Source organism: Erpetoichthys calabaricus, chromosome 1 (genome assembly GCF_900747795.2).
Source record: "Erpetoichthys calabaricus chromosome 1, fErpCal1.3, whole genome shotgun sequence".
Classification (NCBI taxonomy): Eukaryota; Metazoa; Chordata; class Cladistia; order Polypteriformes; family Polypteridae; genus Erpetoichthys; species Erpetoichthys calabaricus.
In genome coordinates this window covers 83,098,195-83,123,235 of record NC_041394.2, presented here as the reverse complement: position 1 = coordinate 83,123,235, position 25,041 = coordinate 83,098,195, and the positions used below count along the sequence as shown (strand labels likewise).

Sequence of the window (25,041 nt, the reverse complement as noted above, 5' to 3'; positions counted from 1 at the left end):
TCATTAATAAGTTATGGTCCAAAAAATAAAAGTAAAAAAATAAAAAGAAACAGTACCAGTAAAGGCTACAGTATTACTCATACATCGGGCACCATCTCCCCATTAGGTTTTTGATTTACTTCAAATAATATCAACTGAGGTTCGCACATAAAATTCATTCCAGATAGCACAACACAAAGAAATAGAAATGAGGCAAATTACAACCAACCAAAGATCACCTTACGTTAAATAATACATATGTGGACTGTGTCACTGGTGTGTGCATGTGTGTAAACGAGGGGGAGACCCAAAAATAATGAGAATTTTTTTTTTTTATATACAGTACTGTTCAAAAGTTTTAGGCAGGTGAGAAAAAATGCTGTAAACAAAGAATGCTTTCAGAAATATAAATAATGATTGTTTATTGTTATCAATTTACAAAATGCAAAGTGAGCGAACAAAAGAAAAATCTACAGTGGTGTGAAAAACTATTTGCCCCCTTCCTGATTTCTTATTCTTTTGCATGTTTGCCACACAAAATGTTTCTGATCATCAAACACATTTAACCATTAGTCAAATATAACACAAGTAAACACAAAATGCAGTTTTTAAATGATGGTTTTTATTATTTAGGGAGAAAAAAAATCCAAACCTACATGGCCCTGTGTGAAAAAGTAATTGCCCCCTAACTGTGGTGTATCACACCTGAGTTCAATTTCCGTAGCCACCCCCAGGCCTGATTACTGCCACACCTGTTTCAATCAAGAAATCACTTAAATAGAAACTGCCTGACACAGAGAAGTAGACCAAAAGCACCTCAAAAGCTAGACATCATGCCAAGATCCAAAGAAATTCAGGAACAAATGAGAACAGAAGTAATTGAGATCTATCAGTCTGGTAAAGGTTATAAAGCCATTTCTAAAGCTTTGGGACTCCAGCGAACCACAGTGAGAGCCATTATCCACAAATGGCAAAAACATGGAACAGTGGTGAACCTTCCCAGGAGTGGCCGGCCGACCAAAATTACCCCAAGAGCGCAGAGACGACTCATCCGAGAGGTCACAAAAGACCCCAGGACAACGTCTAAAGAACTGCAGGCCTCACTTGCCTCAATTAAGGTCAGTGTTCACGACTCCACCATAAGAAAGAGACTGGGCAAAAACGGCCTGCATGGCAGATTTCCAAGACGCAAACCACTGTTAAGCAAAAAGAACATTAGGGCTCGTCTCAATTTTGCTAAGAAACATCTCAATGATTGCCAAGACTTTTGGGAAAATACCTTGTGGACTGATGAGACAAAAGTTGAACTTTTTGGAAGGCAAATGTCCCGTTACATCTGGCGTAAAAGGAACACAGCATTTCAGAAAAAGAACATCATACCAACAGTAAAATATGGTGGTGGTAGTGTGATGGTCTGGGGTTGTTTTGCTGCTTCAGGACCTGGAAGGCTTGCTGTGATAGATGGAACCATGAATTCTACTGTTTACCAAAAAATCCTGAAGGAGAATGTCCGGCCATCTGTTCGTCAACTCAAGCTGAAGCGATCTTGGGTGCTGCAACAGGACAATGACCCAAAACACACCAGCAAATCCACCTCTGAATGGCTGAAGAAAAACAAAATGAAGACTTTGGAGTGGCCTAGTCAAAGTCCTGACCTGAATCCAATTGAGATGCTATGGCATGACCTTAAAAAGGCGGTTCATGCTAGAAAACCCTCAAATAAAGCTGAATTACAACAATTTTGCAAAGATGAGTGGGCCAAAATTCCTCCAGAGCGCTGTAATAGACTCATTGCAAGTTATCACAAACACTTGATTGCAGTTATTGCTGCTAAGGGTGGCCCAACCAGTTATTAGGTTCAGGGGGCAATTACTTTTTCACACAGGACCATGTAGGTTTGGATTTTTTTTTCTCCCTAAATAATAAAAACCACCATTTACAAACTGCATTTTGTGTTTACTTGTGTTATATTTGACTAATGGTTAAATGTGTTTGATGATCAGAAACATTTTGTGTGACAAACATGCAAAAGAATAAGAAATCAGGAAGGGGGCAAATAGTTTTTCACACCACTGTAAATCAAATCAATATTTGGTGTTACTACCTTTTGCCTTCAAACCAGCATCAATTCTTATAGGTACACTTGCACAAAGTCAGGGATTTTATAGTCAGGTGTATGATCAACCAATTATACCAAACAGGTGCTAGTGATCATCAATGTCACACGTAGGTTGAAACACAGTCATTAACTGAAACAGAAACAGCTGTGTAGGAGGCTTAAAACTGGGTGAGGAACAGCCAAACTCTGCTACCAAGGTGAGGTTGTGGAAGACGGTATCATGTCATGGCAAGATTGAGCACAGCAACAAGACACAAGGTAGTTATACTGCATCAGCAAGGTCTCTCCCAGACAAAGATTTCAAAGCAGACTGGGGTTTCAAGATGTGCTGTTCAAGCTCTTTTGAAGAAGCACAAAGAAACGGGCAACGTTGAGGATCGTAGACGCAGTGGTCGGCCAAGGAAACTTAGTGCAGCAGATGAAAGACACATCAAGCTTATTACCCTTCGAAATCTGAAGATGTCCAGCAGTGCCATCAGCTCAGAACTGGCAGAAACCAGTGGGATCCAGGTACACCCATCTACTGTCCGAAGAAGTCTGGCCAGAAGTGGTCTTCATGGAAGAGTTGCAGCCTAAAAGCCATACCTCCGACGTGGAAACAAGGCCAAGCAACTCAAGTATGCACGAAAACATAGGAACTGGGGTGCAGAAAAATGGCAGCAGGTGCTCTGGACTGATGAGTCAAAATTTGAAATATTTGGCTGCAGCAGAAGGCAGTTTGTTTGTCGAAGGGCTGGAGAGCGGTACAATAATGAGTGTCTGCAGGCAACAGTGAAGCATGGTGGAGGTTCCTTGAACGTCTGGGGCCGCATTTCTGCAAATGGAGTTGGAGATTTGGTCAGGATTAATGGTGTTCTCAATGCTGAGAAATACAGGCAGATACTTATCCATCATGCAATACCATCAGGGAGACGTATGATTGGCCCCAAATTTATTCTGCAGCAGGACAACGACCCCAAACATACAGCCAAAGTCATTAAGAACTATCTTCAGCATAAAGAAGAACAAGAAGTCCTGGAAGTGATGGTATGGCTCCCCACAGCGCCCTGATCTCAACATTATCGAGTGTGTTTGGGATTACATGAAGAGACAGAAGGATGTGAGGAAGCCTACATCCACAGAAGATCTGTGGTTAGTTCTCCAAGATGTTTGGAACAACCTACCAGCCGAGTTCCTTCAAAAACTGTGTGCAAGTGTACCTAGAAGAACTGATGCTGTTTTGAAGGCAAAGGGTGGTCACACCAAATGTTGATTTGATTTAGATTTCTCTTTTGTTCATTCACTACATTTTGTTGATTGATGAAAATAAATAATTAACACTTCCATTTTTGAAAGCATTCTTTGTTTACAGCATTTTTTAACACATGCCTAAAACATTTGCACAGTACTATACATTGTATATTTCTCTGAGCATTTCCAAAAACTTAATCACCCTAAAAATACTCTTCCTGAGACACAATACACTTGTCCCACCACTTTCTCCATTGTTCAAAACGGTTCTGAAACTCTTGCAAAGTGATAGCGTTCAGTACCTCCGTCGTTTGCTTCTTGACCTCTTCTACATCCTGAAAATGCTTTCCTTTAAGGTCCCTCTTCATTCTTGGAAATAAGAAAAAAAAAACCGCAGGGTGCAAGGTCTGTTTCTGGGGGTAGGACCATTGTCATCCCGTTTTTCGTGAGAAACGGCCACACACTCAAAGCTGTGTGGGCGGGAGCACTGTCATGATGCAGAAGCCACTCACTTCATTGCAGCAATTCAGGTCGTTTTCTCCTCACTGCACCATACAATCGTTTGAGCACTTTAAGGTAAAAACCATTGCCTTGCAGAAATCTTCTTCTCTGAAAGCCTCTCGAAGCATTGTGATAGCTTCTGCTGCTGTTTTCCCCAAAAGGAAACAGAACTTGATGCAAACACGTTATTCTTTCAAGTCTGCCATCACAAAATCGATGAAGATGGTAACAGAGGCTCAAGAAAAAAAAATTACACTGACCTTACAGACCTTTCCCAAAGGACACCACTTAGTCAAAAGATACAGAGGGCAGTCTAGTACATCACTTAGCCGGAAAACATCGGAACTAACCCCGCCACTCCAGCCTCCAGAAAAAATTCTCGTTATTTTTGGGTCCCCCCCTCATATGTTATAGATGGGCAAGCTTAAGCATTATTCATTGTTTAGTCCAAAATTCTTAAAAACAAAGTATTTGGAATAGTCCCAACATTTCAGTCATTCAAAATATGAAGCTAAAAAAACTTCACTTTAGGAATAGTAAATAAACAGCGAATTTGTGTTAGTTTTGCTTTTCAATGTCCAGATTTGTTCTCATATTTAATATCTTTTATCCCACCTTAATATTATGAGCTAGCAACATCAAACCCCTTCACATTTCTGCTGTAGGTCTAATGTTCATAAACAAAGCTGAGATTGGTGCTCTTAATCAGGTCTCTTCACACAGGTCATGTGGAGTGTTTAAACCTGTTTAAAAACACTGAGAGGGCCATTTCTCATGTTTTCTGCAGTTCCATCAAAATCATTAAGTATCTGGAAATATCAGAATAAGGAGAAACTGGGAATTGAGCCCTGCGAAGCAGCATCACTATCGACCAAAACACCACATTTCTATTGCAGACCACAAAAGATCACAATGGCAGGGGACATGTATTTACTTGGCTGACACCTTAAACATTACACATATTAAGGAACTGTTGCAAAGCTAAACAATTAAAAAAAATAATTTTTGCTTCTTGCAGTCAATACGTAGTTATTTACATCTGTGGATTACAGGGGATGTTCCAAAGCCAACCCCAAACCCATAATAATGTCAAGCCTTCCAAAATACAAACAAAAGAGATTATTTATTAAAAATACACACCTGAACAGTTAGGCAAAGTGCAAATAAAAGTACAAAATACTAAGAGAAAACAACAAACACTATACCTGGAGCCCTAGATGTCGTAACTACACAGGCTAATTCCCTGGGGTATCCACGGGGTGGCTTATCTACATCCCCTAGCTCCATCCACTGAGCACAACCTTTAACTCCTATGCCTACCTCTCTTACTTTAGCCTTATTTCATCCTTCCAGTTTAAATGCCCTCTAAGGCATGGGTGGCAGAAAGCTTTCACTTCAGCCACATTCATTAGTAACTAATTACTGCTGCTGATGGATTAGATATCATTTGCCTTAATTTTTAACTAACTTGCTTTTTTAGATTCACAACCCTTGTTTCTTTTTTTTCTTACAAAGTAGCAAAAGAATAATCAGATGTAAAGGCAGCCAACAGATATTTAATGAATTTCATCCCATTTGAACCTTTCGATCCTTCCTATCTGTTGTCAAGTCTGTTCCAAGTCATAAAAATATTTTGATAGTGCTCTTAGAGAAAATAAAATCAGCACTTTTGGAAATTTCTGGTGTGGCAGAATGAAGATATTTACAAACCATGGAGGTAAATAGCGGATTTTGTTAACAGCAAGAATTGGCTTCTTATTAAGAAACTTGATGTATTCAAAATGGCATTTCTTCCAGGAGCCAAGACACCAGAGTTAGCTGGTTAACTGAAAACAAAAAACAATTAAGAGCTCTGAATCTTAAAAACCATGTTAATTAATAGTAAGATGCCTGCTCTATTAACAGCAGTAACTGGTTACTAATTAAGGAAGTGACTGCGGCCCTGCAGGATCAGAGTTTGACAGTGCTGATTTGTTTAAGTTTGTGCTCCAAGAATCACAAATTGGAGAAAAAGAAATGCTATCTGAATTTTCTGAGTTATGAGGTAACACTAACCTTTCATTAAAGTCAACTGTATAAAATAAAAAAATATGACCTAGTCAGCCAGAATAACATTTATGTGGTTGAGTTGCATTTGGAGCAACACAATACCTAGAGGTGGGCGGTATGACCAAAATTCTATATCACGGTATTTTTCTAAATTCTGCCGGTTTCACGGTATTAGACGGTATTTTTTCCCCATGCATGAGTGGATGTTAACCACATTTTCCACTGCAATTACTGCAGTAGACTGGCTAAGAATAACCTATTAGACTGTTATGAGAATTGTACATCGTACAAAAAGACATTTTAATGTGCACACAAGTATTAATCCAGGTTTGCATGGCCCCATAAAGTGATAGTTTTCAAGGGGGTGGCACTAAAGAGAAGGAATCACATTGCATGACAGATGCAGTCAAAATATAGAACCTTTAATTGAACAAATTTTGCAAAAGCTTAAACTATGATTTTGACAACATATTTTCAACCATCCAAAGAGGCATTTAGACTTAGTAAAATATCCAGAGGTGTTTGTCAAAAGTTGGATTGCACTGAACACGTCTTAGAAAAGGAATAAATAGTAAATATTTTTTGTAAACCAACTACACTTTCTGTTAATGTTAACAATCTCTGTCCACTGACACGTTAAAGTGACTTTTTAAACAATTTTACCATCATTAAACTGCATAATATTTAAACTAATAAATAATAACAATAAAATACATAATAGTATTACTGATAGTTGCACCATTACTTCAAGGCTTCAAGCCCAGGTGCATTACACAGTATTCACCAAATTAAAATAAAATAAAACAAGTGCAACTTGGTGATGACATCTTACCAACTGTACCATCATTTAGGCAAACTGCATTAATATAGACCTTGCTTCAAGCTAAGCTATATACATAAACAATAAAAACTGCAACTTGCATTTATAATGCTATTTGTGGAATAGCCCTATGGAAGTGCATTAGGGCCACTGTGAAGAAAAAAAAATATGGACACGGAAGAAAAACACAAACTGTATGTCGAGAATAAATTCGACATGTTGACTATGTCAAGATTAAAGTCGACATTTCCACTTTATTCTCATAGTTTATTTTATAATTAAAGTAGAATGTTGTAAACTAAACTTCATCCTAAAATCAATGTTTAATTTACTAGATTTTCTCAAACCCCGTCACAAGTTAATGCAGCACATCAAATACTTTGTGTTAAGTGTTCTCCGACCCAGTCATTAATCACTACGCTTCTTAAACTGACTTCCTTCGCACTAACAGCAGGCGCCTGCAGCAATCACCGCACAGATAAACGTCTTTGTGAAATTAAAACTAGTTATTAACTTAGCCGGTGGAGTGTTCAGAACTTTAAAAATATCTTCGTTATACATGTTTAATTATGCCATCCATTCAGAGTTGCGCCCATCCCTGAACGAGTCGCCAGCACATCGCAGGATCAATACAAGCAAAACATACACTAGCAAGTACAAAAACAAGTACAACTTGGCTTGCAGTGTTATCCAGTAGTATAGAAACAGTATTTACACATCTGACCTTTTAAAACCAAAGTATCTCCAGGAAACGGACGTGATTCCTTTTTTTTCAGCAAAGCTTCTTCTGTGTCATTATGTTTAACTTTATCGTCAGCTTCAGTTTCAGAATGCTCTCTGTCCATTTTCACCGCGCGGCATACCTATGCTAACGCCCACTATTTGGTGGTGTAGCAGTGAAAAAGAGCCCTAGTGCAACAAATCTGTGTTTAGCGGTGTAGCAGTGAAAAAGGTCCCCACTTGAACAGTTTCCCGCTGCGCCACGTTCCGAACATTGTTTAGGCAATTTAAACCGGTGTTGCAGTATAAGAAAAATCCATATCATAAAAAAAATAAAAAACGGTTTTCGGTATGAACCGGTATACCGCCCAGCACTAACAATACCCCACTAATTTGTTTAGTTATCTCTACATTTTTCACAAAAAATAGTTTATCCTTGATTGATTTTTGTAGACCAAGTAGCAAACCAACAGTGACCTTGCATTTTTTCCCCCAAATCTCTGAAATTTCAGATATAATGTGAATGCAGCATGAGGCTCACACCTAGCTATGACTACCAATTACTTCAGGGTTACATCTACACCTAGTGGCATCGGAAGTCCTGCACCCACACACATTACAAGCATAAAAGTGCTGAACCACCATTTTTTTTTTTTTTTTTTAAACAATAGTTGGTCATCTCTGTATGGGTCACAGGATGCCTGCTCTCTAAGTTCTCAGCGAGGAATAGGACACATTTCCACCAGGATGCACTTTCTTTCCCTTCTGCCTGTAGCCACATACTCACAAGACTTACTCTACCATGGTGTCCATATTATTGCACTGGCATAACAACCTGCATTCATTACCCATGCCATTACCTTGGCTTTAAATGGTCCTGTCCCTGTCCCACCGCACCTCAATCTGTATGTAATCTCAACCCTGGCAGTGTCCTCAATTACACACTCCAGACTCCTTCTCAAATATCACAACTTACCTGACCTGCTCAAGTCAGTTAGAACTTAAAAGCTTTCCTTAAAGATTTAAGACTACTAACAGGTCAGCTCTGAGGAACTTGGAGTGACTTTTGACTCAGATATAAATCTGCCAACAAAAATTTCTAAAGTAACCAAAAAGGACTTCTTGCCTTTTTTTGAAAATACTTTCATATGATCAATACTCTCATACGTACAGAGTACTTGCTTGTAGTGATCAAAAAGCAAAAATGCAATTGACCACGCTTATAGTGTCAAGAGTTAATGAGACGTATCAGAAGTACTATTCAAGGTCATCATAAAAAACAAAACAAAACACAATTTAAGAGGAAACTGCATTTTTTAAACAGTTAATTATAGGAATAATAGGAATTTTGTGTTTAAATGTAATTTCACCATGTAACACATTCTGTAAAAATTGTAGCTTCAATCAAAATTGAATGTAAAGTTTTCATCTGTAGCATAGTACCTTTACAAAGTTTTGGACTGTTTACATCAAAAGCAATATATACTGAATCATGATTTACTTTAGTTTATTACATACAAAACTGATGTTTACAGCCTGCATATGGCCCATGCAAAGAACTGAACATTTAAAGCAATGTACAGAAACAAACAGGTGAAAAGAAATAATATGGTTAACTGTATATATTGTCCACCTCCCCTGTGCTCTGTCCGTGGAGGACTCATTTAATGAGCTGGTCAAGTGTTTAAAGGGCGCTGTACAATGGCTGACCCTGCGCTCTGACCTCAAAGGGTATTTGAAAATTAACAAATTCCTAATACAAGAAATTGTATAAGGCAAATTAAAAAAAAAAAAAAAAAAGCTGACAAAACTTGCAGTACTGTGAGTACCCAAGGAAGCCCTTTGCTAAGGACGCTATCTTTGAGCTTCACCTAACTTCCCATTGTCCACATCACAGTTTATATTCCACGCAGCTCACCACTTTGTCTCTTTTTTCCCTGTGTAAGACAGCTGCCCTTCTTTATCTACCACAAGCTTGTTTGTGGCACTATCCTACTTGCACCATTTACTGTATTTACGTGAATGGCAAGCCCCATGTCTCCGTATGATCACTTATCAGCACTGAGCAGGAAAAAGGACACACTACCAAAGACGACCCCACTCTCTATAGCATTATTATTGATGAATATCCTTTTGGGGTAATTCGTTTTTATGTTTTATCCCTAAATATTGATATACTAAAATGTCCTTTCTTAGCAAATATCTACTATCCTAGATGTACAGTCCTACCACATTTCAGCATTTTAACTTAACAGAAAATTGTGTTTTTGTTGATAAGCGAGTGAGTCAACTTTGCATTATAGTGGCATGCAAATGTTTGGGCACCCTTGCTTAAAATGTCTGTTACTGTGAATAGTTAAATGAGCAGGAGATGAACTGATCACCAAAAGGGATAAAGATGAGATCTCTTTTCAGCATTCTATACAAGATTAGTGTACTGTCTTTGTTTTGCACAATTGCATGTACAGTGAGAAAAAGGAAAGGAGCACTATGCAAAAGATTAAGGTCTCAGATAACTCTTACCAAGGTCTCAGACCTTAATTGGTTCATTAGGGTTATGGCTTGTTCACAGTCATGGTTCGGAAATCCAAGGTAATGCAAATTGCAAAGCTGTATAAATTCTCTGACTCCTCAAACCTTGTTCCAATAATCAGCATGAGCACCTCTAAGCAGCTGCCTAGCACACTGAAAAATAAAATACTTGATGCTTTTAAAGCAAGAAGACAGCAAAGCATTTTCAGGTAGCTGTATCTTCAGTACGCCATGTTTTTAAGAAATGGGAGTTAACAGGAATGGTCAAGTCAAGCTGAGGTCTGAAGTCCCAGAAAAATTTCTGAAAGAACTGCTCATTGGATTGCTAGAAGGACAAATAACTTTTGTATTACTATAAAAACCTTCAGGAATATTTAGAAGACTCTTGAGTGGTGGCATACTGTTCTGCTGCGCAGCAACACCTGAACAAATATGACCATCACGGTACAGTCAGCAGAGGAACACCTTTCCTGCATCCTTGCCACAAAATTCAGTGCCTGAAGTTTGCAAATGAACATCTAAACAAGCCTGATAAATTTTGGAAACAAGTCCTGTGAACTGATGAAGTCAGAATAGAACATTTTGGCCGCAATGTGCAAAGGTATGTTTGGATAAAAATGGGTGCCGAATTCCAGGAAAAGAACAAGTCTCCAACTATTAAGCATGGGGTTGGATCGATCATGTTTTGGGCTTGTGTGGCAGCCAGTCGCAACAGGGAACATGTCATCGGAAGAGGGAAGAATGGGTTCAAATAAATACCAGCAAATTCGGGAAGCAAACATCACACCATCTTAAAAAAGTTGAAGTTAAACAGAGGATGGGTCCTACAGTAAGATAATGATCCAAAACACACCTCAAAATCTACAATGGAATAACCTCAAGAGGCGCATGCCAATGGTTTTCATTGAAAATCTGTGGTAAGATCTCAAAAGAGCAGTGCATGCAAGACAACCTAAGAATCTTGCAGAATTAGAAGCCTTTTGCAAGGACGAATGGGTGAAAACACTCCAGGTAAGAACTGAAAGATTCTTAGCTGGGTACAAAAAGCGTTGATAAGCTGTGATACTTGCCAAACGGGGTGTTACTAAGTACTGACCATGTTGGGTGCTGAAACGTTTGCACTTTTCATTTTTTGTGATTTTGTACCTGTGAATGAGGGAAATAAAAATGTAATCTTGCTTAAAATATTAAAGAAATGTGCCATCTTTAACTTTATTCCTTTTGGTGTTCAGTTCATTTTATGCTCACTAAACTATTTACAGTAACAGTAATTTTAAGCAAGGGTACCCAAACGTTTGCATTCCACTGTATATATACAGTATAGATTTGAACCATTTTAACTTAAACACACAATTCAGCACAACGGTGCCTATCAATCATATTAAGCTAAACTAGGAATATTCATTGATGAAGTTTACTGAATATGACCACACAAACTCAATCCTTTTATTTAAATTGTACACTATGTGTCATGTATTCTGCAGCTTAGTCCTCACACCAGAATAACATTTGAAGACTTACAGTCTTCATCTTTACTTCATTCTAAATAATGAAGTAGTAATTTTCATAATTTTTAATCATCTGAATGTTCATGGGATCTGTCTAGATAACTCATTTCATCCGGTGGTTCAGAATACTACTACAAATACAGTAAAGCCATTCTTGACATAATCATTACCAATATGAAAATCACTTTATTTGAAAACATGAGGTCCTTTCTCCTTTAAATTCAAGTAATCATAATTGTGTCTTCTGCAGCCCTAATCTATCATTAAGTCGTTCTCATTGCATTACATTGGTGAGACCATCATTCTGGAAGCTTGGCTTAAGTTAGTTTGAGTGATGAATTGCTGCTCACCAATTCTTGAAAGTAATGAACACAACAATCACTCATTAAAAAAAAAAAAACTAATATCTTTAATAATGACTTCTTCAGCTAAACCGTAAATTACTTTGAGGACTAAACATTCATTCCACTAAAGAGAAAAACAAAAAACAAAGCGATAGATTTGATTCTTTTAATGAATACCACAAAAATGTGACAAAGAGTACAGCATGTTCAAAACGTAAAATGGCAAAAAACTGCACTGGCTACCAGGAAATTCTGAAATAAATTTTAAGACAACCACATTGGCTGTTAAAACATGTAAATGTCAACCACACAAGTGCTCATCAGAAATATTCAGAGTACAAAAACTTTTATGCCACTGGGTCCCCTGATGCTACCTCGCTTTCCCTCTTCTCTTATGCCGACATGCTATTTTGAAAATTCTGTTCAGTACATCAAGCCATGCCCTCTTTTAACATTTATAACAGAATACTCGGATGACACCACCCCCATTCCGAGTCGGGAAGCACTGAACCAACAGTAGCATCAGTGAGCAGCAGACACCCAACATTTAAAGAACTGGAAAAGCGCTATACCAGCCCTCAATGGTTTTCATGGATGCATTGTTATTATGAGATGCACATTACTCCATATGTAATAAACTAAACTTTACACACCCAACTGTTATTAGTGGCAGTGCAAGGGGATTTCCAATATGAAGCAAGTAGTTTAAAAGCAAGAGTTCCTAAACAGATAAAAGTTCTGCTGGTAAGGGGATGAGAGGACAGATCTAAAATGATTAGAATTTCAGGTAATAGTTGAACAGACAGGAAGAAGACATGGAATGAGTTACAATGGCCATTACACTCCCTTTAGGTTGAAGTCAAGATTTGTCAGTTTGCTTTTGCCAAACAGCTTGTAACTGCAGGTCTTACGTATTTGGTGATGTTGCATTCACTGTTGAAGACCAAGCATAATAAACAGTTTAAATTGATATGTGAAAGATTACCTGACTAAAGATGTTTTTTTCATTTTATAAGTTCTAATGCACTTTTGTTTTTATGATGATTTTGAGTTCCTGGCTTCTGTTTTGCTGTGAAATCTGCTGATCTGTTTTAGACTCCATTATTGAATCTGCTCTGGCCCTGTGTAGTGAAAGTATGAGAAACCATACCACTCAATTCTCTTTCCAGATTTCTTACAGTATATCATTCATTACGGTCATGCAGCAACAAGGTATAACATGTTTTTGGTAGAAGAATAATGGGGATCACCAGGATTGTGTATATAAAACTTCAAAAAGGGCATTTTAAGGACAGATATCTAATTAAAGCAAGAAAGATTTTTTTTATGCAGGTGTTAAAAAAAATACAATTCCTTCTTGACAATTCCATTCTTCCTGTTGGCTTCTGGGGGGTAACTCATCAGATAGCCATGCTTTAAACCAAAGGTGTCAAACTCCAGGCCTGGAGGGCCGCAGCGGCTGCAGGTTTTCATTCTAACCTTTTTCATAACAAGTGACCAGTTTTCACTGCTAATTAACTTCTTTTCTTTAGCCCTGTTTTAAGGATTCAGTCCCCTGAATTGATTCTTCATTAAATGACAGCCAAACAGAAATTAGACGTGAAACAAGCCAACAGATTATCAGTTAAACTGGGGATTCAAACTCCAACCAATTGCACTCCAACCAGTTTCTCAATGAGATGCTGATTCTTGTTAATTGAACCTGTCATTTAATTCCATGGCTTGTTGCTGCTCTCGTTCTGCCACAGCAGTCATTTCCAAAACTGTTGATTGTCAGTTTTACTGAAACCTTCACCCTTCTTTATTTTCAGCTATTGTATGATGGGCACAGGGGAGCTGGTCATGTGGCTGCTTGTTTTGTGTCTCATTATTGTTTGGCTGTTAATTAAGGACAAAGAAAAACTAAGGGGTCTGAGTCACGTCAATAAAAACAAAGGCAAAAGAAGTTAATTACTAGCAAAAACTGATCACTAATTAAGGAGATGGTTAGAAGGAAAACCTGCACCCACTGCAGCCCTCCAGGACCGGAGTCCGACACCCCTGCTTTAAACAAAGGATGTTTATTATAAGGCAGCTGTCTTTCTTGTGATGTCAAGCCATGTCAGTTTTGTTTTTAATTAATGAACAGTTTGCTGCTTAAATGCAGCTTATAGAGCCAAATCTCATACAAAATGAATGAACAGTTGCATCTTCACAGACTCACTTGGAGGTGACTTCAAACATTTTTTGGATTGCTTTTTATTTGACCAGGACTTTTGTATGGTCCTTTCTTTATCGTGTTTCCCATACACACTGAACATTGCTTCACTTCTGGATACCCTGTTCTTTCTGTTCAGCTCCATTCATTTCAGCCTTCATTGATATGACCTTTCTACTCCAGTTTCAATATCTGACCAGATAAACAGAGCCTTGGAACAACCAACCACATGAGTACCTTATCGAAACCGCATCCAAGATGGCCCAAGAATTGCTGCTGTTTTTAAGGCAAAGGATTGTCACACCAAATATTGATTCCATTTTTTTTTTCTGTTTACGGCACATTCCAGGAAGTCAGTAAGTCATTCTCCAACCCACTATATCCTAACACAGGGTCACGGGGGTCTGCTGGAGCCAATCCCAGCCAGCACAAGGCGCAAAGCAGGAACAAATCCCTGGGCAGGGCGCCAGGCCACCGCAGGGCGCACACACACACACCAAGCACACACTAGGGACAATTTAGGATCGGCAATGCACCTAACCTGCAAGAAGTTTTTATTAATAAAAAAAAAAAAAAAAAAAAAAAAAAAACTATTCATGACATTATTTTTGAACTCATTCCTGCTTTACACGCCTGAGACTGTATATTCATGCTGCAGCAACCTTTCAGTGTTGACAAATAAGCCTGGAAATACACACAGTACCTCACACTCAAAGGCAGTAGAAGAACGCTTTAATCAGAAGTTCACACACCCAGAACCAGACAGCTCCACTCCGCCTCCCAAAAATTTCACAAATTAATTACCCAACAGTGCTACAAAAACACACTAATAAATTCTTATTAATTTAAGCTTATTAGTTAAAACAGAATTATTATTACTTGTTGTGCTACCCTTTTAAGGCAGGTTAAAATTTAAATCATCACTGTAGATATTGATATATTCAGCATTAATTTTTGCAGTGCATCATCTATTACATTGTAGGACTGCAACTAACAATTATTTTCATAATTAATTAATTAATTGGTTGGTTGGATTAGAAAAAAATTCACTTGAAAGTGAACATATAAATGAAACCTTGCATTAAATGGAACCTTTCATCAATTAAACAGATTTGTGTAAAATTTTCAGAAACGTATTTTTTGAAAAATGAACTTGTAGATATTTTAAGCAAAATATATACATTTATATAGTAATACATTGAAAATAAACAGAAATAAAACCCTTAGTAGCACTTCTGTCTCTGGCTGTGCAATGAACACACACACACACACCCACAAAATTTCCTTAAATAACACAACAGCTTTCAATAAATTAACTAAACTCGCAATTTGGCCCCTGTACAGTGCATCCGGAAAGTATTCACTGCGCATCACTTTTTCCACATTTTGTTATGTTACAGGCTTATTCCAAAATGGATTAAATTCATTTTTTCTCTCAGAATTCTACACACAACACCCCATAATGACAACGTGAAAAAAGTTTATTTGATATTTTTGCAAATTTATTAAAAATAAAAAAATTGAGAAAGCACATATACATAAGTATTCACAGCCTTTGCTCAATACTTTGTCGATGCACCTTTGGCAGCAATTACAGCCTCAAGTCTTTTTGAATATGAACCCTTTTTGAACCAAAGTATGGCAAGCAAAAGTTTGAACGTTTACTAACCACTGCCTAATGACACATACTCTGTCGCACATTCTAGTGTTTCATTCACATTGTTGAAGGCTGGATTATCACTTGAATTAATCCTCACTATAAACCGAAAGTCATGTCATTATGGTTGGCCTATCTCACATTGTGTTCATAGATCTGTATCACATAACACTAAATTAATATTCAGCTTATTCAGATGACAGAGAGTCCTCCTCCTCCACAGAGTCTGTAATGGTACTGTATGTTTCCTGCTCAAATGTTTGTGCATCTCCTTTGTGCTGTCATGCTATGCAAGGTCTGATCTACACATTTTGCAATTCACAACCTTTTTTCTGCATTCAGAGTAAAGTGCTCCTAAACTCTTAGGTTGCACCGTCTTTTCTGGCACTCGCTTATCGTCTGTCTTATTTCAAATGCGTTCACAACTGAATGAAGCAGTGGCACAATTGCACAACACAATGTGCTCAGCATAATGACATAATCAACTAATCAATGAAATTGATCATTGCCAACGTTTTTAATTATCAGTTATTATCGTTTAAGACAATTAATTGTTGCAGCCCTATTGCAATGCATGTAATAATAAAATGCACTGCATTTTTTCATTCCAACAGATGGCACATAACAAACATTAGCACTACTTTTACAAATCCCATACCAAATGGGATGGAGCCGAGACATATCAATCAAATGAACACACATAAGGTGGCTACAAGATATTACAAAATGGCTGGTCATGCTATAGGTACGTTACCACCCAGAAAGATTACATTATAATCTCCATCTAACTGTTAAATTCTTCTGTTTGATTCCTGCAGTATTAAACACTTATTCTGACATTGCAATTGCAACACAAAAGTATAAACATTTTTAAGTGCTTTTTCCAGTTAGACAAGTGCCCATCAATGAAGGAGAAAAGGATGACCATGAAACATTTATTGTCACATGTACTGTGAAATTCTTAGAGGCTGCCTTTGTGAACAAGACTTGCATTTCTGTGGTTTGAGCATTGGTTGCTAATATTTTTGTTTCACAGGAACAGTAAACATCAGTTATTATGATTTTTGTAAACTCTTATGCACTTGATAAACATACAAAAATACTGTGTGTACTTCAAAATGTTGTGAGGGTTCCACTAGTGTTTGAAAATATTGTCCATACATCTGCCCTGTACTCTCAACCAATTGCTGAATGGGAATTATTTGTGATACAGGTTTCCAACACACACTTTTTTTTAATGATATTTATCCCTAACATTCATCAAGTTTCTTTTACCATATTTATGTTTCTGGACCAAATGTAACAAGAGAACAAAAGAGGTTTATGTATTCACCATGCTGCTATCCTCTTTGCCTGTTAAATTTGCCTGTGGAGAAACTACACTTTTAGAGCTGCTACGTATCAGGTCAGCTATGAAACACACACACACACACACACACACACACACACACACACACACACTTGGCTTGTAGTACAAGTCATATAAGAAGCTAGCAATGGCAGCTGATTTCAAATAAAAATCCTTATAAAACAAAAATCTTTGAGTTGAAACAAACATATAATCTGTATTCTCTGAACTTTATTGATATTGACAGAATATGCAGAGCAAATGTCTGACATCTGCAACAAACAGATGAATTATATGGTTAAGGCTATAGGAAGGATCAAAGAAAATGAAAAGTGAAACTACACTATACTCAAAACAGAACAAGTTATTCTGGATTTGCACCACATTGCTGCTTTACCAAAGCAAAACATTTATTACTCCATTTATAAGCCCATATAATGTGGCCAAAAACATAAGCTGCAATTTGTTTTTCAGTCAACCAATTTCAAAAGAATGGGACAGGCAAAGAAAAGTATTGACATGTGATGCTAATTTTAGTTATCCTATGTACTAGTGAATGGCTAACTTTCAACTTGATGCGAAAGAGAGCAGGGCCTTTGCAATCAGAGGAAGCGAGACATTTGCAGGACTAGCAATTCCTGCACAGAAGCAAGCCAACCACAACAGTGCATCTTTGATATGAAAAAGTTTGCATTTTTTTCAGCTTTAACTTATAATTTATTTTTATATTACAAACATCTAAGTCCAATTCTCATGTATGCTTCTCTACATTGCAAATCAGTCAGTGAATGTACGGTAATGCTAGAAAGTTAAAAGGCATACACCTTCAATATGGTCATGTTGGCTGAGAAAAGATGAAGAATATTTAAAACATGAGTGCAGCTAAGGTTATCTTGCAACTGTAAATGGGATCTGTGTGCTTGTGTACACGAGTGGGCCCTCCAATGGACTGGCACCCTGCCAGCATTCGCAATACTGAGTGCTGTTGGCTGGGCTTCAGCCACATGTAACTGTTAATTGGATTAAGTGTATTAAAGAATATTATGTAATACTATAATTTAAGGTAATTAAGATTATAAATATAAAATGCACAATATAAAAGAGAAAATGCTTAAAATGGCAACCCCACACACAGATTTATACCTTATATTCCTAAAAAAAAAAAAAAAAAATCCATGAAACCCTATGGGGCACAGTCTGAAAGCAATCAGTGAACATGACATCACCAATGACTTTTCATAGCAATTTCATGTACAATGGAGGAATTAACTATGCCAACATATTATACAACTTCTATCAACTATAACTTGGCTCATCCTGGTTGTGGATGCTATTGGAAAAGTGGCAGGGCAGTCACCTTTAGCATTTACTGACAAGTTCACAGTAAGAAGTTTACCAGAGAAGGTAATGATGTTTGCATAAAGCATGTAAAAGGCAATCAGTGTGTTTAGATGCACACACGTATTCAGTTTAAGGTGAATAACCTGGATAAGGCAGAAGTCTGGTTTCTTAAAAATCTGTGTTTACATGTGCAAGTAATCTTCTGGCGTTCTCCTTTGGCAAAACGCTCCAATGTCATTAAACGGTGCAAATAAAGAGTGGAATGTCATCATCAGACACCATGAATCCAAATAGAAGCATGAGCCCTGTGATAATTTTCTTGTGTTTTATGAATTTGTTTAGTCAAATTGATGCTTTACTTATAGGATTCTATAACCAGATTACATGCAGCAAACTATTTTCTGTGCTTGGTTCTCCAATTGAACATACAAAAGACTTGATACGTATGCTTCTTGCATTACACCTACTGTATGGCTGCTGAAATAAAGCAAGAAGTTTTACTTCAATAAAATATACATTAGGTTACTTATTATTTTAAAAAGTAATTGGACTACGTAATGCATGCTACCTCTGCTAACTAGGTTTCTTACAGGCCAATAACTCAATTCCTCTAACCAGAATAAGGGTTTAAATGGCTATTTAGAAATCAGGTTTCTGTGAATAATCAGGTTATTGATGTGCATGTAAATGCACTAAGGGAGGATAAGCTAAAAGAAGATGAAATATCAACATAAAACATGCTGAAATACAATACCAATTACGTAAAAAACATTATATTAAAAGGAAAGCTAGGAGGATCTTTTTGTATCTCTACACTAAAGAGAAAAAGATTAATAAAACCAATGCTTTTCATTTAGAAGGACAATAATGGAAACCATGGCACAATGCAGTGCAAAATATACTATTCAGTGAAGGCCAAATCATGTACTTTGTCCTTGACCTACTGCTAACTCCTATAAGGTGGCCATTCAACCATTCCACAACCTCACTGTATTATGCAACCTAAATTCTCTGTCAGCAAGACTGCACTTTCTTTCTTGAAGAGTCTCCCTGGGGTTTTGATGTAATACCGTAACATCATCAGTCAGTGACAAATACAGTGTCAACTTTCTTGTGTTAAATGTGAATGAGTAAACTCAAACAATGCTAAACTTTCTTACTGTAGACTTGTTGTAAACATTATCAAATTCATATTATGTAACAAGCTTATTTAATTTTTAATGACACATCTCTGGTGAATACACATGGTAGACATCCCTTCACATTTATTTTTGTGCATTTATATCCTCTTTCTGATGACACCAATTTATATCTTACTGTTTCGTTTGGCCGACAATGTTCTGTAGCTCTTTGCATGATGGTAGCCATATTGTTTATAGTTGCTATGTCTGTTGCCAGTCACACGATACTAAGATCTGTGACATGATGTGTGCTCATATTCTGCCTTGAGGGTGGCACCCAACAGCATGCATCCAAGCATTGGATCAAAGATATTCAAACTCAGAGCCAGAGAAGGGCTAAGGAAATCAAGCCCACATTAGGACCTCTGGACCCTTTTCATCTCTAGTATTTCCCTTTCTCAATTGCAACAGTGAGCAGCAGTTTTTATCCAAATGCTAATTACAAGATCATTCTGCAAACAACGCAAGATCCAAAAACAAAACTAAAATGAATATATTGTTACACAAGAACAGTTCTTCAGATCAGGTCTTTTCAGTAGCAAACAGGAGTTCCTACCTAGAGTAGTTTATATGTGTCATTGTTTTCTTCATTTAAATACTGTCTTTCATGGGGAATATTAGCCCAAACAACTTTAAAGGATCAATAGAAGTAACTATATATGAAATGCAGCTGTGTTGCCAGTCACTATTGGTAAATAAATAACTGCATTTCGTGCTAGTAGGGATATCCTCCAGCAGACCCCCCAGCCTTGTTCCAGACTAAGTGGTTTATAAAATGACTGCAGGCTCCCCTAAGCACAACAACTGGCTCGTTTTCTTGTTCTTCAGTTGGGATCTCAATGCAATAAGCCTAACCTTACAGGTGCTGGTCATAAAATTAGAATATCATGACAAAGTTGATTTATTTCAGTAATTCCATTCAAAAAGTGAAACTTGTATATTAGATTCATTCATTACACACAGACTGATGTATTTCAAATGTTTATTTCTTTTAATGTTGATGATTATAACTGACAACTGTGCAACATACAAGCAAGAACAAAAATCTAACACACTGTACTATATAATGTCATGCAAAGGTTTGGGCACTCTTACTTAAAATATCTGTTACTACGAATAGATATGTAAGCAGAAGATGAACTGATCACCAAAAGGCATAAAGTTAAAGATAACACATTTCTTTTCAGCGTTTTATGCAAGATCAGTGTACTGTTTTTGTTTTTTACAATTGTACAGTGAAAAAAGGAAAGGAGCGCCATAGATAAGTTTGGGCACCCCAAGATATTTGAGGTCTCAGATAACTAAGGTCAGGTCAGGTTGGGGAGTGTGCAATGATACAGCATGTTACTGCACCCACCCCAACCAGCTGGGGATCCTGGTTGGCAACCCCCAAGGTAGACACATGGTCCAGTCCCACCACTGGAAAAGGCCATCTATCCACTGCAGCAAGGTGTTACATGGATGTCCCCTTGGGATGGTCCAGCAGCTCGGGTCCACAACAACTGAGATCCTGCAAGCAGGATCATCCTCAGGGAATCGTACCACATGGCCATAGTGCCATAACTGACACAATGCAGGTAATGGGCCTCATTCGGGACTCTGTGAGCAACTGCTCATTCAACACAAAGTCAAACCAGTGGCACCCAAGAGTTCTCTGAAGAGACACACTACCAAAGGAGTCCAGTCCTTGTCTCAGGTCACTGGGTAGCATCCATGTCTTGCAACCATATAGCAAAACAGGAAGCACCAGGACTCTAAAGACTTGGACCTTCTTCCTTTTGCAGAGATGTCGGGAGCAACACACACCTCTTTCCAGCAACCTCATGACCCCCTACCCATGCCCCACCAATCCATCTACTGATTTCATTGAAAACGTCAGCAGAGACAAGAATGTCGCTGCCGAGGTAAGTAAACCTCTTAATGCTGTTGACACTCCCACCACAAACACTGCTGATGGCTGTGCCCAAGAGGTCACTAAAGGCATACAAGAAAATATCACAGAATTCCCTTTGTAGACCACCTAAATCAACCATTTAGAAAGGGAAATAGTATGGCACAGCCAGATTAAGTCAACCACAAGAATCAACTGATCAGGCGAGAAGACAAAAGATGCTATATAAATAAAATGTATTATTATCAACTATAGAAGATGATAAAGAGATCTGTTTCAAATCTGAAGGAGTTTCAAGTGTTTCAAGCTACAATGACTTAGACTGGAGAGACTGTTCATACAATAGCTGGGGCCCAAGTGCTTCACTAGTCACAGCTTTATGGGAGAGATGTAAATAACAAAAAATGCACAGGACTTCTAGTATAGAGTTTCCCAGAAGACATATGGGAGGCTGTGACGAAACATTGAAGAAGGTTCTATGATCTGATGAGACCAAAATTGGTCTTTCTGGTCATCAGACTAAACTCCATGTAGGTACACTGATCAAAAACATACCAAACCCATAGGGGTGCCTCCATAATGCTTTGTGGGATTTTTGGGAGGAATGGTGCTCTCTGCATTAGGTCCCAGAAGGCTTGTGAGGGTAAAGTGCAAAGTGAATGCAGCAAAATATAGAGAAATCCTGGAAGAAAACCTGGTGAAGACTGCAAGGGACCTGCGTCTTGGGGGATTTTGTTTCCCATCAACACAAATATACAATATTATTCTTGATGTTAAGAAGTGGCACGATTACTGCAGATTAGTGCAATATCCTACCTTTAAATGTTTTTCTTCTTCTCCTACTTACTTTGATTATTTTTGTGGTGAAGCCTTAGCGTTCGTGCCAGAAAATACTATAAAACATCATGATGAGTACCATTTCATAGCTCAGGGTGTAGTAAAAATTGTGACGTCATTCATTCTAAAACATGGCATCCTATTCCTTCTTAGGAGTGGAAGTAGGACACTTCATAACTACTTCTTATGTCCTACTCTGTGGTAGGACCATTTGCTATCCTAGTCAGACATTTAGTGCAAATGTGTGACACTTGTTAAACATGGGCACAGGTCTCAATCCAATTAAATCTGATGCTGTTCGCTCACTATCTCCATGAAACCAGGCAGAGCTTCAACAGCTTGGCAAGGATGATTAGAGAAAAGTTGCAGTGTTACAATGTGCAAAGCTGACAGAGACCCGTGCACGCAGACTCAAAGGTATGACGGCTACCAAAGATGCATCTAATAAATACTGCCGTGAAGGTGGCAAATGCCATCAATGATTTTGTGTTTTATATTTGGGTGGCAAATGCTATCAATGATTTTGTGTTTTATATTTGTAATTATTTAGGGAACTTTTCACAGAACTGTGAAAACAATCTGTAACAAACCAAAGCAGAAATATTATGCTTTATAGATTGAGATATTATGTAAAGTTGTTACTTAACTAATGCTCATCACCAGCCAACTTCTTGTGTAAAAGTTTTTTTTAATTTATTTATTTATTTTTTTTAAACCTACAACGTCCAGATACCCCCAACCTGGGACTGTCACATGTGAGGACAATCAATCCAGCAAATGTTTGGACTATCCCTATAGTTGTGAGATGGCAAATCCTACTGAATTCCTGAGAAGTTTTACATGAGTTTGATTTAACTCAATATGTGAAAGTGGCTTAACACACAAATCCAACAGTTTTCTTGCTCTACAAATACTAGTCTGCTGAATTCAATACTCCATCTCCTCTTGAACAAGATTATTCTTTATACCTAATATCAATGCCTTTCCAATTACCTCTTTTAAATATTACAAATTGTTTTGTATAGTGGTTATCAATGAGTACAGGTGAAGAGTAATGTTAACAACTATCAGTTAAAATAAACTACAGATTATACCAATTACTAAATACAGAATTGGTACACACAATACACAGAGAACAAGACATGATCTGATTAAACATAAATTGAAACTAAAAATATCTCTCCGTTAATTAAATGATGAACTATGGTCCACTGAAAACGGTGGAGAGTAAAATCATCCAAGAGAAAGTCAGTGTCATGGAGAGCTCGGCCAGTTGGCCGCCTACCCGCTCCTGGGTTTTCTATTGTGGAGTCTTCGCCGACCGTCTAATCTGATGAGCGTCCACTATAATCGGTCTAAAAGTCTTGTTTATTCTGCCACTTTGTTACCGTTTGCGCTGCACGTCTGCTTAAGACTGACCAATGCCACTTGATTCATTAAGTATATAACCTGCCAAGTACTGTACTTGAGAACTTTAAAAACCTTCATGAACCTTCCCGCCTCTTAAAACTAATTAACAAATAAAAGAAATCTAGAAAGTGCCCATTTGTTATTGTGTTTTTTTCCCCAATTTGATAGTGTTATCTGATGCCTAAATTATGACACATACAGTATTCCATCCATTCATTCTCTTGCCACTTAGTCATATCAGGTCACAGATTGCTGGTAAGCCCTGACCACAAGATTGGAATAAAACCCACCCGGGGCATTGGAGCACATTTACTCACACTTTACCACTTTAAAGACGCCCAGAAACGCAACACGCACATCTGCGAAAGCTGTACATGCCGAGAACAGCCCACGCCCCTTGAAACGCACCTGTTTTTTTTATTATTATTATTGTTGTTGGAAACCTAGCATAAACTGTAATATCCCCCCAATTCACTCAAAATGACTGTCAGACATGCCCCGTTTAGCTGTACCCAGGTGGATCCTGCCCAAGACAAGTGACACAGCATGCAGGCTCCACACTTGCCTGCAGCACATAAATGAGCCCCGAGAGGGCCAGCAAGTCTGCGGGACGGCGCTGCACGAGGCCCGGCCAGGACGCCAGGCCTGCTCGCAACTCTCGCTATATGCACGCGTCAGGCACCGCCGAAATAACAGCCACCAAAAATAAATAAATCACAATTTCAAACTGCGCCACCAGTCACGAGCAACAAAACTTCAGTCTTCATGTCAGTTTGCAACCCCACTTCCTTAAATACCCTAAGTTCAGAAATACCAATATACATTTCCGATTCAAACGCGGGGGTTCCCCCAGAGAGGAAAGAAAAACAACAACAACAGGCAACTGCAGCGGAGAAAAACTTTGACCATACTTACGATCCATTGTGTCTCCTTGCTTCCTACAAATCACTTTAAGCTCCAAAGCGCAATCTGTGCCACTCAAAAGCACGCCGCTACAGAAATATAACTTTGTTGTAAGCGATCACTTTTAGATCACCGTAGTCACCCAATCGACCGACCCGGCTGTTCTCCTCCTCCTCCTCCACCACAGTTGCAAGTTACGACAAGGCGAGGCAGGCGGACAGTTTCACCCGGAAATGCAAGTATGACGTCATTTATGAGAACTCGGGCGCCTCGGCGGGATGGCAGTAGTACAGTACTGTAAGAGAGGACGGGCTCGTCCAGTTCTCCATAGTTAATAAAACGAGAAACCTCCACAGTTCGTGTCTGATTTGTTTCTTGGGTATTGTTAAAATACAATTAAACGCGCCGACGAACCTGGAGGGAAAAAAACGTGCCGATCATTCAGTATTTTACATCTTAAAATGTTACGCTCCG

General features: G+C 38.2%; 1 protein-coding gene across 1 annotated transcript in view; it reads right to left on the bottom strand.

Annotated features, from left to right (window-relative positions):
• rela (v-rel avian reticuloendotheliosis viral oncogene homolog A) overlaps positions 1–24,779 on the bottom strand; it is an 83,284-nt gene extending 58,505 nt beyond the window's left edge. The window contains exon 1 of the mRNA XM_028803024.2: positions 24,580–24,779. Within this exon, the coding sequence (XP_028658857.1) occupies positions 24,580–24,586 (7 nt within the window). The 5' untranslated portion in view covers positions 24,587–24,779. The remainder of the gene's footprint in view (positions 1–24,579) is intronic.
• Positions 24,780–25,041: the final 262 nt, after the last annotated feature.